Source organism: Mytilus trossulus, chromosome 13 (assembly GCF_036588685.1).
Source record: "Mytilus trossulus isolate FHL-02 chromosome 13, PNRI_Mtr1.1.1.hap1, whole genome shotgun sequence".
Lineage (NCBI taxonomy): Eukaryota > Metazoa > Mollusca > Bivalvia > Mytilida > Mytilidae > Mytilus > Mytilus trossulus.
Genome location: NC_086385.1, coordinates 52,183,455 through 52,197,010, shown reverse-complemented (window position 1 = coordinate 52,197,010; position 13,556 = coordinate 52,183,455). Strand labels below are relative to the sequence as shown.

General features: G+C 32.3%; 1 protein-coding gene across 1 annotated transcript; it reads left to right on the top strand.

Annotated features, from left to right (window-relative positions):
* Positions 1–246: 246 nt before the first annotated feature.
* On the top strand, positions 247–11,737 carry LOC134694461 (putative amine oxidase [copper-containing]). Its single transcript, XM_063555473.1, has 3 exons — positions 247–286; positions 6,938–8,883; positions 11,438–11,737. The coding sequence occupies exons 1-3, from the start codon at positions 247–249 to the stop codon at positions 11,735–11,737; spliced, it is 2,286 nt and encodes a 761-aa protein (XP_063411543.1).
* Positions 11,738–13,556: the final 1,819 nt, after the last annotated feature.

Genomic DNA, 13,556 nt, shown 5'->3' with positions numbered 1-13,556 from the left:
GGCTTGATCGAGTTGATCTGATCAGCAGTGTGAATCTATTTTAAGGTAGACTATCCCGAACATCCTTGTCGATTGTATCAGACCAGTCTCCCGATCACGTAATTTGTCTTGATCGTGCTTGATTGAGTTGATCTGATCGGCAGTGTGAACCTAGCTTAAATCGAACAAAATCTTTGATCGTGTATAGTCTAAACTAAAAAACTGTTTGTACAAAAATATTAGTTGTTTTTAGAATTTCAGTAAAACATGATTGTACAGCATATAAAGACATTAGATATTGACGAAGGTAAATTATATAAGACCATCATCACACTATATGATGGGAAAATCAGATGATTCAATGCAATTTGACATACTGCACAGACAGATTGGTCAGACTTTAAACATAGCATAGGATATTTGCAGTTGACGTCATTGGCTATAATGTTATGTTAACAATAAGTAGAAGAAACTAGAGAGAAAACAAATAATGGAAAATATAAATACATATTATATATTAATACAAATGCTTTTACTAGGTTATCGACTTGTTTATACGTAATATAATATCCCCCTTTTTTATCTCTATTTCCTACATGCTTATTCTGAATTGTTTTAATGACTCCTTAAGTTTAATCGAAAATGGTAAAAGTCCATAACACATTGCAAATTCGGACGTTCCAACACATTACCCAACGGAATTGACGGGAAACAACTGCCATTTTCCTGTCTTGGTACACTAATTCCACGTATAGGAAATTTATTCTGAAGGTTATTTGCGTCCAAAAGATTTTGAAAAAAGTCACAAATCAGTATGTTTGTAGGCGTCAAACTTTTTAAAGACCTTTTAACATAAATAAGTTAATATATAGATTATGTGCTTTTCACATTCCACGACGTTGTCAATTTCATTAACACCTGTTAGCATAGTTAGATAAAAAGGTTATGACCCTTAAAATCATCCAATGACCTTTGAAGATCACCGGCAACCACGCGTTGATTAAATATTCTTATACAATTGGTTCGGAAAGGGAAAATGTCCATAGAATAAGAGAAATGTATTATATATATACTAGTATATTAAATATACAATAATTTCTTATGTATATCGAAAATGAATGAATACATAAATATACTGCTTAAAATAATATATGATATTAACACTTCCTAATACACAAAACACGAGCTACATCATTGTTACGTGTGCGATGCATTTTTTATATCTTATTTCAAAAAAAGAGCTAACTAATCATGACACTGATATATTAACATTACAGACTCACTTTACATTTACCAAATAAACTGTTCAGACTTTGAAAGAAAGGGAAGTTTTAAATTTTATACCAGTTTCTGTTGATTGAAGTAATTTTCATTTTGTAAAATATTTCATTTTTTAATTTTCCACATTTTGCATACAATTCAATTGGGAATTTGTCCTTCGTTAATAACTTAACATTATATTTTAGCAGGAGACGCTTTCCTTGCAGCGGTTATCTCTTTTAAGAGTTATTCTAATTTCCTCCGTTTCTGTTACCTTGATTTTTTTCTTTCTACTCGGCTTCAATATTTGAATATCTCTTACTACTGTCGCCTTAATTCATTTATTGGTGGCGCGGTAGTATTTCCTGCCCCATAGGGATAATTATAGCCTTTTTAGAATGTTCACCCTTTTCTTACAATGTTGTCCATTCGTTTGATGTGTTTGAGCTTTTGGTTTTGCCATTTGATGAGGGCCATTCTGGTTTGAATTTTCCTCGGAGGTCAGAATTTTGTATGTATTTTACACTTTTTTCTAATAATCCATACTAAGTAAACGACAGTACTTTCATTATTTTAATCAAAAACGAATTTGAATATGTATGATGACAATTTAACGTTTTCGCTTTGTTTAAAAATCTAAGGTTGCTAGTGCCTTTAGGTCTTTTATCATGGTGTGAAAAAGAATTAAGAAAAATAATTAAAAAATTAATTTTCACTTCTATCAAAAATTATTTCTTCTTTTCTACACCTGCTTCATACCTCGGTTTGGGAAAGTACATTCAGTAGATACTGTCCAATCGCACAGTTCAGAAACATTGACTAAGCAGGGTACACAAAAGACTAATCTAATTCCGGAATGTAAATACTATCGTGCCACCTATACCAGTAACATCCACAAAATAATATATGACTTCCTCGATATATAATGAATTCTTTTGTGAATAAGATTGGAACGCCTTGAAAGTTTATTAATGTTTATGGCTAAAACAGTACATAGATTTATAAAGTTATATAAAAGATCATATACACTTAATGTTCTCAATCATAGCACATGCTGTTTACCGCCTAGTTAATTTTGATCTTTTCAGAATCAGCCAAAAAAGAAAATTAATAAGAGTATATGCATGCCTAATATAATTTTATGATGGAACAATATATTTTAAACTCCTAGTATATGATATCAAGGTACTTAGTTAAATGAACCCAGCATTTGTTCAGTTGAATTGAAATAGTACAGTTTTTTTTAGCCTATACATAAGTGATCCCACCAAGCATTCCAAAGACCGTATATTTTCGACTTCATTTCATTTATTAGTTTGCTACAATTAGAATTCACTTAACAGAAATGTGTTTCGAAAATCATTAGTTAAGCTTTGATTCCTACACACAGTATATAAAGTTTGACATTTGTTTCTGAGTTGTGCCTGAGAAAATGAGTATGATGCTAAGTGTTCTCCTGTTCTGCATGTTCTTTTCTACTGCAACTACACAGAAAGCAAAATGCGTAAGTTAAAAATCTTTTAAATTTTAAAAATAACCCAAATATTCAAATTGCAAAGGAGTTTCTACCAAAGGAATATATCAGCTAAGCTGTATTCTGAAAAACCCTTAACTACTTAGTTTCATCCACGTTCTAAAACATCGTTCTTGATTTGTCCCTTTTTACGTTTTTGGTTAGAGCGTCATTGATGACTCCTTATTAGACTAAACCCGCTCCTGAATTATATAATGAGTTTATTTATCACTAGTTATTTTGATCGCTCTCTGGTAATAACAGCCAACCAGTAATTCAAGCGTCTTTATTATAACATACATACAGAAAAAATAGGTTATAGATACATTACGACCAGCATATGGTTTTGAAAAATTCAGCATATAATGCACATCGTTTCCGCCATTTTACGAAATTTTCCTTTGATCTTGCTGACTGATTTTTTCCTTTCTCAGTGGATCCAATATGCTAAATTATCGTTAGAAACTAAGGGACATGTGGCGTTGTCAATGAAATTGACAACGTTTTTTCGATGATGAAAAAGAGGTAAACAGATTATCATTGGTTATCTTGAAAAATATATAAAATTTCATTTTTTTTGTGATTTCTTTGATCGCGGAAGCTGTCGGCAGAATATTCTATAATTTTTGTACAGTACTAATTTTCCAATGGTCAGATAACCCGATATAAAAATAATTAAAAATAGCCTCAATCACGTGTGATATTATATGATTTTTCAAGGTCTGTTTGATTTCATGTTTAAGTTATACATACATGTAAATCATCGTGTTTACCTGTATAAATTTTGGATCAGTCGAGATCAGTTATCGAATATGTATGAGTGGTGTCTACCTTGTTTCACATATCATTGTTGACCTTATTTTTTTAATGAATGTTCAAGTTGACTAAATGACTGCAATAATTCTTTATTTAAGGTTCATCATAACCTTTTAGCTAAAATGGCCGTATTTACACCCCATATTTTAGCACAGACTAACCTATACACCTGGAACAGTTTTGAGTGATGGCAGGAACTAGATATATAAATTTTAAATGCATTTTATGTTTCAGAAAATTATAAACTTTTCTAGATTTTGCTATCCATTTTTTTTTCGTTCCTGCAGAAGGTGCAAAAATTAACTAAGTAGTGAAAACGATTGAGAAGCTCCCCTCATATAATCAATGTTGTGAGTAGTATTGATTTAAATGGACAATAGATGGACAATAGACACCTGTAGACAATAGGTGATTTAACAGGTTTAAACTGTGTAACTGAGTGGACCGTATCAAATGAAACTCGGGTGTTTGTTTATTTTGCCATCTTCTGCAGACTGGAAAAAAATGCACATCAAAATGCAGGTAAGTTTTTAATTTTCTGAAACGTAGACTTCATATAACTGTTATATATCTAGTTCCTGCCATGCCTTAAAACTTTCCTGGATGTACCAGTTTGTCTGTACTCATAGTAATTTTTGAGGCGTAAACACGGCCATATTTTTCAATTCCTTATGATGAACCTAAATGTTTTATGAAAAGTTGTATGAATATTTGCAATGCAATAATTCATGAACGTTGCTTTGAGCATAGTCTGTCGAAATTGAACCTAATGACTATTGTAAGCAAAATTTTATGAACTTTAAGGTTTTGTCTTTAAATTTTGTTATAGTTTATTTTTTTTCAGTTTCAACTAGTTCAACGATTTGTGTTTAACAAATGTTGGTCGTATAGGTCTGATGAGGGTTGCTTTTAACTGCTAATGGTAAACGGTCACAACATAAAAGACGTGTCTAACTAATTTGAACATGTGTTGGTTTATATAATAATTAAAATACTCTAATGAAAAATTATCATAAAATGATGTGATATTCACATTGCGTTATTGTCATAGAAGCGGGAGGTTCGGCTAGACACAAAACCAGGTTCAACCCACCATTTTTTCTGCACAAGTCCTGTATCAAGTTAGGAAAACGACCATTGTAATATTATAGTTTATTTCTGTGTGTGATACATTTTGGTGTTATGTTTCTGTAGTGTCTTAGTTCTTTTTTTATACAAATATGACAATGTAATGTTATTGTTTGAGAAGATGATTGAATAGAAAACATACTTTGTGCAACGTGCTTTTGTGCATGTAAGCCCAAACTTAGAAATGTTTGGTCCTCAATGCCCTTCTGGCAAAACCATTCGTAATTTTGGGTCATAAATGTTCTTCAAATTCGTACTTTATTTGTCCATATTACTTTTGTTGATTCTAAAGTCACTGATGAGTCTTTAGAAGACGAAACGCAAAAAATAATTTTGATCCTGGTAGCTATGATGAGTTTTGTTTCGTAAAAATTCAATAGAATAATTTTGGGTTTACATGTGTTATACGAACTTAAATGTTCAAAAAATTGAAAATATCCATAGGTATGTATGCAGACTTCGACAAAACCACGAACTCAAATGTCTACCAAAATGCGGGCATTTTTCAATCCACGAAAATTGATACCCAAGACAATAAATGAATCCACAGTATCTTCAATTAAACTATATTATATTATTACAATACATTTTTAATTGATTATTGCACCATTGAAAATTAAAAATATAATGTTTACAGAGACGTGGTGAGAAGTGCTACAATCCTTTTCAGAAATGGACAGTAGGATGTAAGTATTTAATAAATCTGTTTAAGGAGATTCTCAACTCAGTTACAATACAACAATCTTTCCGTAACACTAGCATATATCAAAAGGGGATTAATAAAGGAACCAAAGCAGAAAAAATACATAGGTCAAGGTACTTGTTTTCGAGATATTAGCCATTGAAATTTTGGCGGGAAAATCTTCTCTTTAATGTTCGGTAGCTTTAATTTTGACAAGTTTAAGTTCTAAAAAAAATAGCAACGATTTTATAAGTCTGGCGTATAAAATTATAATCCTGGTACTTTTGATAACTATTATAAGACTTTAACAGATGGCTTATACTCATACAAGTAAATGATGTCTAATAAAAAATAAAAGTATGGGGTTTAATGGCAAAAATTTTTAAGCACTCAAATGGTAAAAACCAGAGGATTCCGCAAATCTAACAAAAATTCCAAAACATCACAATTTACATCCTTAAGTATTAAGTATTAAAGAACAAATTAGATATGGAGTTCGTTCTAATAGAACAGCATTAAAAAAAAACAGTTAAACAATAATACACAAAACACAACATAGAAAAATAAAGATTGATCAAAAACATAGGGAGGATCTCAGGTTATCCAGAAGAAAAGTAACAGTTGTGACATCAATCTATGTCACTATGTCAAGCGAATAAATCTCTCTCAAAAGACAAGGACTACACTTAAAAAAGTTTAACCCACAAAAAACACATACATTTAAAATTAAATTCTTTTAGATTTTTAAGATTTTTTAAAACACGTTATGCAAGCAAAAGAATCAAAATCACTGCTACTACTTCAATTTAGTATGACTTGTGCCTACTTGTTTCGTGAAAAAAAATGTCTATGTAGCACCGTTCTGTCAGCGCCTGCTTACAGAGTATATATCTCTCAGGTAATACGGTATGCAAGGGGTTATCATTCCTTTATTTAATGAGACAGTCAAACTCACAGATCGAAAATAATTTGTCAACGCCATGCTTAAAAAGAAAAAGACAAACAATCAAACAATAGTACAGAAGACCGTACAAAGAAAATCCAAAACTAAACACCATGAACCAAACCAAAAACTGGAGGTGAACTCATGTGCTCTTCAAGGGTATGCACATGTGGCGATATGAACATTGGTAAAATACTATCGCATGAATTCGGCATGTTATGTAAAAAATTTTACTAGCAAGAAACAAAAAGCATGTATTAAAACAAAACTAATTTACATACTAAACGGCAGCCAAAAATGTAAGATGTTCTATGGTTATCTTTCTTATGTAGAACTGAACATGCATATTACAATAAGTAAAATAAAGAAAAAAAGAATAAATTTTATCAAATCAAATCAAAATCTAATAATCCATTCATTGTTTCTAACACTGCACAAGTGATTGCATAAAGATGACAAACAATTTTGTATCTAGTTTTCATACTAAATAAAAAAAAAATATATGTTTGGTCGTCCGAATGTATTAGATATGTGTGTTGGTATGAATGTGGGGGACATAATTTCCTCATTTAAGTTCGTTAGTGAACAAATCTTAATATTATTTTTTGTTTTACAGCCAAAAATTCCCAACTGCCGATTTGCAGACGGCCTTCATATCACTATGGAAACATTGATACACGTGAAAATGACCATCCCTCTGTGTTCCGTGATTTAACAGAAAGAGAGATTAAATGTCTACTAGATTTTCTGTATTCTGACACAAATTTAAACCTTACTGTCGCTGAAAAGGCTTCAGTTACATCAAACTATATCTTTGTTGCTGATCTATATCTACCCCCAAAAGAAGATGTATTAAAGTATCTTGATTATGGATTTCCTCAACCTGCACGAGAAGCTCGTGTTATGATTTTCCGAGGAGCTATAGCAGAACCAGATGTGATAGAATTAGTTGTTGGTCCGCTATCAAACCCTTCAGGATATAGACATGTTCCATACCAACCTAAATCCCTCCCGTTTATAGACAGACCTTATACTAATAAAGCAGACAGCATAGGGGAAGTCGTAGAATTCTTAGACAAGAAACTCGGTGACATGTTGTTTCATTTATATGGAGGGCGCTTAGTAAACTGTGGAGACAGGTGCTTGATTAGTAACTTCGTTCATCAGTTGACATCAGTATTATCTGGAGTTGAAAAACGAAGATTTTTTTGGTCGTTAAAACATGACGTAGAGTATAATTTAATGAGACCTTTAAATTTTGCCTTTTTGGTAGAATGGGATCTCGATAAGTTCTCGCTCCCAAAAATATGGTTTAATGGACATTTGTTTTCATGTATAGAAGATGTCCTTCAATATTACCAGAAATATAAGCATGACATACAAAAAGTACCGTTTCCTGACGTCACACAAAATTCTCGTCGTATTGTAAAGTCTAGAGGCATTCCTCCATTTAAGACGCCCTTGAGGGATCCCCAACAGGTTTCCCCCGATGGTAAACGATATAATATAAACGACAGACATATCTCCTATGGTTTCTGGGAATTAGATGTTGCAGTTGCCCCTTTGTTAGGACCACGGCTCAATGACATTCGATATAAAAACGAACGTATTGCATACGAGATTAGTTCCCAGGAACTTGCAAATATGTATTCTGGTTATAAGCCTTCGGAATACACAGCTTTTTTCCTAGATAACAGATATACGACAGGTGCTTTTGCAAAATATTTAGTTCCCGGAGTTGATTGTCCATCCGATGCTACATTTATTAGTTCTTCTTACAAAATGGAATCAAGCGATGAACCAATTGTCAATGCGCATTCGTTTTGTGTTTTTGAACTGAACAAAGGTATTCCTCTTCGAAGACATCATGCGTACCGTAAATTTGTTCATAGCTTTTACGAAGGTGCTGAGACTATTGTTATGATAGTCAGAACAATTCCGACCGTCCTCCTGTATGATTACACGATGGATTTCATATTTTACCAAAATGGCGTAATGGAAACCAAGATAACAGCTTCCGGTATGGTGGCGACCTCGTGGTATGGACGGGAAAATCCATTCAGTTTCCAAATCGATGATAATCTTATGGCACCTTTGCATCAGCACATGTTCCACTATAAAGTTGACCTTGACATTAAAGGTACGAAAAACAGATTTGAAACCCTTGACATTGAACCTGTTGTTACTCCAAATGAAGTAAGCGAGGATCCTGATGCCACTATCGTTCAAAATATGTTTGTTAAACGACTAAAACATTCGGAGTTACAAGGAGCTACCAAATTTGACTTCAACTCTCCAAAGTATTTAACCTTTGTTAATAATAATGCAAAAGACAAGTTTGGAAATTCGGCAGGATATCGATTAGTGAATAATGGAATGGTCAAAAACATATTACCTCCAAATGACGGTAACAACCCAGCTGTAAGCTGGTCACAATATCAAGTGGCAGTTACAAAGTACAAAGACAGCGAACCAGCAAGTAGCAGCTTATTTGCACATTCTAAGAACCCTGTCTTCACTTTTCAACAATTCATCGACGATGACGAAAATATTGTAGATGAGGTAAAGTATTTAGTTCTGTTTGTTTTGTTCACTCTCAGTTGTCAATATAATGGAATTTGATACAATTATCAAACAAGTGAGAGGTTTAGCTAGCTTCAAAACAAGTTTCGATCCACCATTTCCGACATTAAAAAAATGCCTGTACCAATTCAGGAATATGACAGATGTTATCCATGCGTTTGATGTGTTTAAGCTTTTTTATTTTGCTCTTTAATTAAGGACTTTGCGTTTTGATTTTGCCTTGGAGTTTAGTATGTTGAGTACATGTACTAGTATATATTTTTTATTTTACTTGTGTCTGTGATTGACATCTACCCAGTCTTTCTTAGGATCATAGAATAAGACAATTGGAAAGAATTTCAAAACATTCTATTATGTAGTTACCCAATCCTGAATTAGAAAAGGTTTATCTCCAGTTTCTTCGTATCTTGTAGTTAGGAAATCTTGGGATACCTTTGGGTAAGAATGTAAGCATATTATATAGTATTCTCTTAATTGTTAATTTCTAGTGCATTTTTACTAAATTCGTCCTTGAAATACATGGCCATAAAAGAGAAACAAATGTCATATTTCTGTCCTTTTGAACTCCATGAACTCAAATTAATTCAAACTGGAAAAGGGGGGGGGGGGTAAATGTCATGTTTTACCACTGTCGTATTCTTTAGTTGTTTTTTTATTGATTCAATGTCGTTACTGCTTTTGGCTTTACTGTTTAGTCTTCAGTTATGTTTTTTAACTCCCTTCACAGTATTCTTGATTAGTTTGAAGAAGAGAAGCTTTTTATGTGATAAATCAGATCTAGAATTGTTCTATTGACATGTCTGCTCAAAACAGGCCAGTTTACATATCTGCCTTTGATGGCATGGCATGCAAAGTATGAATTTAAAGTCAACTATCATACGGTATTTATTCATAATTTACCGGAAATAGTCCTAAACCATAACGTCAAACTCTGCAAAATTATATATGAGTTCTCGACTAAAAATATTTACTCTAAAATGCTATTCCTGATGTATGCATATCACATTGACACTCACACCACATCTTCCTATATCTATATAAACTCTTCCAGTAAATAACTCATAAACATATATATGTACACTTTCGGGTTCACGCTTAAACAAATATTGTTCTAACGGTAACGTTTTAAACAAAACATGACAAAGCTGCGATACATATGAAAATATTCTTTTAAAAAAAAAACTATGAATAACTGGAACATAACTAATGCAAACTCTTAAAATACAAAATATACAATATTTCATTACATGAGAATCATATACACATAAATATAACACATTTTTAGCAGTCTACGGCCTTACGCTGACTTTTTAACTTGAACATCACTGAAGTTACATCGATTGATCAAATGCGCAAATGGTTGAGTATAAATGCTGGTATTTATAATTCTATGAATAGTTTAAAGTTAAGTTCGGGTCTTAATATGATAATTACACCTTATATAAGAAAGCAGGATTTTGATAGGTTGATAGCCAGTGTATTTTTCGCATATTCTAATATATTTTCCTCATTTCAAACGAATTTGCCTGATTTCCACCACTGCCGGTGAATTTGCATCAAATACCATGGTATTTGCCATTTTAGATATTCCTATTTTACCCTCGCGAGCATCTTCCCGCCATTTTTTTTTCGAATATGACGTTACATTAAGACAGCGCAAACGCGTATAAGTACATGTAAAGTTTCCGCGGTATATTTTATGATAGTACTTATGTCCTCAAATAAATATTTCCTTTTCCTAGTACATAGAGTTTAAATTAAAATGTATTCGGTGTACTTAAACAGATATATCATGTTATGGAGGGGTATTTGCAAAAAATACAAGTCTTACGTTGAACAAAGAAATTAATATTCATTTATATCTCTTATATAGATGGATTCAACTATTATTTAAAGGTCCTAACTTGTCAAAAAATCTGAAACTGATTAGGCTCTTTCATATTCTTTGATTTAAAAAAAAATCGGCTTTGAGCCTTTTTCATAAAGGTAAATCCAGGATATATATTCAGATGTTCAAGTATGGTTTTCATTTTATTTTTATATCATTCAGTTTATGATTTTAACTCAATAACTGAAGTAGTGAGGATTCGTCCTTTTTCGTCGGATACATATTTTCAAGGATTTCAAAGATACAGAAGAACCACCAATTTAAGGAGGTAGACCTAAGTTAAGGGAAATAACTCTTAAAATCATCAGTACGTTTGTGTCAACCATTTTCATAGATATATTTTAAGCTTCTAGGTTACATAGATTATTTTCGATCTGTTTCAGGTCAATGCTTAAAATACATTGATGAAATGTGACTTTTACAAACACATAACTGATTTAAACAGTTATCTCCCTTAACCAAGGTCTTCCACCTTAAATGCTGAACGAAGTACAATTTTCTCAGAAGGTTGTTTGTAGACTTTTGCAATACCATGAAATGTAATGGCATAAATCTACTAAAATTGGTACAAACTATAAAATAAATGAATCCACAGTAGCTAAATTACTGGAATAATCGTCTACAGTGGTACATTTTCATTGACAGGACCTAGTTGCATGGGTATCAATGGGCATGCACCATATTCCTCAGAAGGAAGACTTACCCGTGACGCACACAACAGGTATGTCTCGTAGCTTCTTTCTATTGCCATATAACTACCATGACGAAAGCCCAGGAATGGCAGTTAATAATGCAGTAAGGATAGATTCTGTGGAAAAAGACGGCAAAACAGAATCTGTTGAAATCCGACGATATGGTACTAGGAATGATGTAGACTGTATACCAAGGAAAAATCCATTTGAAGCGGAGCTGAAAGAGAATCCATGTCTTGTAGTACAATGCTAAATTAAATAAATGAAAACAAAAATGGTATACACATTTATCTCTTATGATAAGATAAAATTACAAGCGTTGCTTTCAATGGTACATTGATATCTATGTAATTCGAATTATTGTGGATAGTTGTCTCATTTACAGTCATACCCTTCCCCTTGAATTTTAATTAGGGGGAATATTCTATGTTCATGAAAACATTATGCTCTGTACTTTCAAGTAAATGATTTGCAGATGCATTATTTATTTGTTCGACATTTCATTAAGTATTGGTGTGATAAAACGATTTCCGTTGATATGCAATAAAATATGGCAAGGCATGTTTTTGAAAAGATAAGACCCACACAATCCAATCCTTTAAGTTCCACAAAAAAATTTGTTTGATTTGTGTAAGGTAGACACAGGGATGAGCTGGTAAACTCATAAACAAACGTGTACACGATTAATTTATGTTGGTTCAACTAGAACATTTGGATGGTCATTTGCGAATTATGGTCATACATGTCGATGACACAAGAGAAACTTGCATCCAGCTTTCATCTCGGATATTCCCGTTCCCTGTTGATAAAAATGACTGCTTTACATAAGCACCTTTTGCACGTAGTAATTAATTTAATTACTGATGACAGAATGAGTAGAAATTTCTAATATATAAAAAGTAAAATAACAAAAATACTGAACTCGTTGCTAAAAGACAAAATCACAGGCGCAAGCATATTAAACGAATAAACCAAACAACAGATATAATAGGTACACATTTCAAATAAAGGGGTACATCAGTCAACATTGTATTATAATCTTCATCACTTTAAAAACCAAAAAAATGTACCTTGACCCATAATGGTTTACTTTTATAAATTGTTTCTTGGATAGAGATTTGTCCCATTGGTACTCATACAACATCTTCCTATATCTATATATATAGACAAAGCACATAGGCAAAAATGAAGACAAGACTACAAAAAGTTTACCATGATACAAATATCACAATTACTAATACAGAGCAACGTCATAGGTACCAAAGAAACACAAAAAGTAACATAGACACAGCATATTAGCAAAAACTACAAAAAAGACAAGAATACAAAATGGATCGTCGAACAATAACACAATGACGGGATGTGTAAGTACATAGCTTAGTCAATTACTTATTACCGGATTTGTAATAATAAAACGAGAAACGCGACGGTTGTTACATTTGAATCAGGATCTGCCTACCCTTCTTGAACACTTTAGATCTTTGTCTCTCTCAGTCTTTAGTGTTCTGTGTTGTGTTTGGTATACTATTGTTTGTCTATTGATCGTTTTTTAATTTAGTTATGGTGTTGTCTGCTTATTTTCGACATTTGGATTGGAATGTCTGTCTGTTATCTTTCACTTCTCTATTGATTGTCAGGCTGAATTGAAATTTTTTTTTTTTTTTTTAAAGTAGAATAAATAATTAGACAGGCCTGATTTTCACACACTTTGATTCTCTAACTAAAAGAATAATCTTAAAAACTTTTTATTTAAAGTCTATTTTAGATTTTAAGCAAGTGTATATATTCTTGGAGTGTGTATATAGTTAGACTTTTAACCATATTACCCTCAAAAGAGGGGTGTTCCTACCAGAGGAAGCTTATACGAAGAAAAGAAGATAATCTGCAAACCTTAGTGTTGACTTTCGGGTATATGGGAATCATAATCTTTTCAGTTCGATATCGATACTGGTTATTTTAATTAGCGAATAAACAGAAACAGTATATTAGAATTTTGAAATAAGGGATAGTTCCGTTTTTGTTATTTGCATTTATGCAAGTTATCGCGTGATGATCAACTTTGAGTAAACACA

Bases quoted from the DNA above. Each gene is read 5' to 3' on its own strand.
- LOC134694461 (XM_063555473.1), top strand. From the start codon at position 247: ATGATTGTACAGCATATAAAGACATTAGATATTGACGAAG. The intron at 287-6,937 runs GTAAATTATATA...TTTGTTTTACAG, and splicing joins GACATTAGATATTGACGAAG to CCAAAAATTCCCAACTGCCG. The intron at 8,884-11,437 runs GTAAAGTATTTA...TTTCATTGACAG, and splicing joins ACGAAAATATTGTAGATGAG to GACCTAGTTGCATGGGTATC.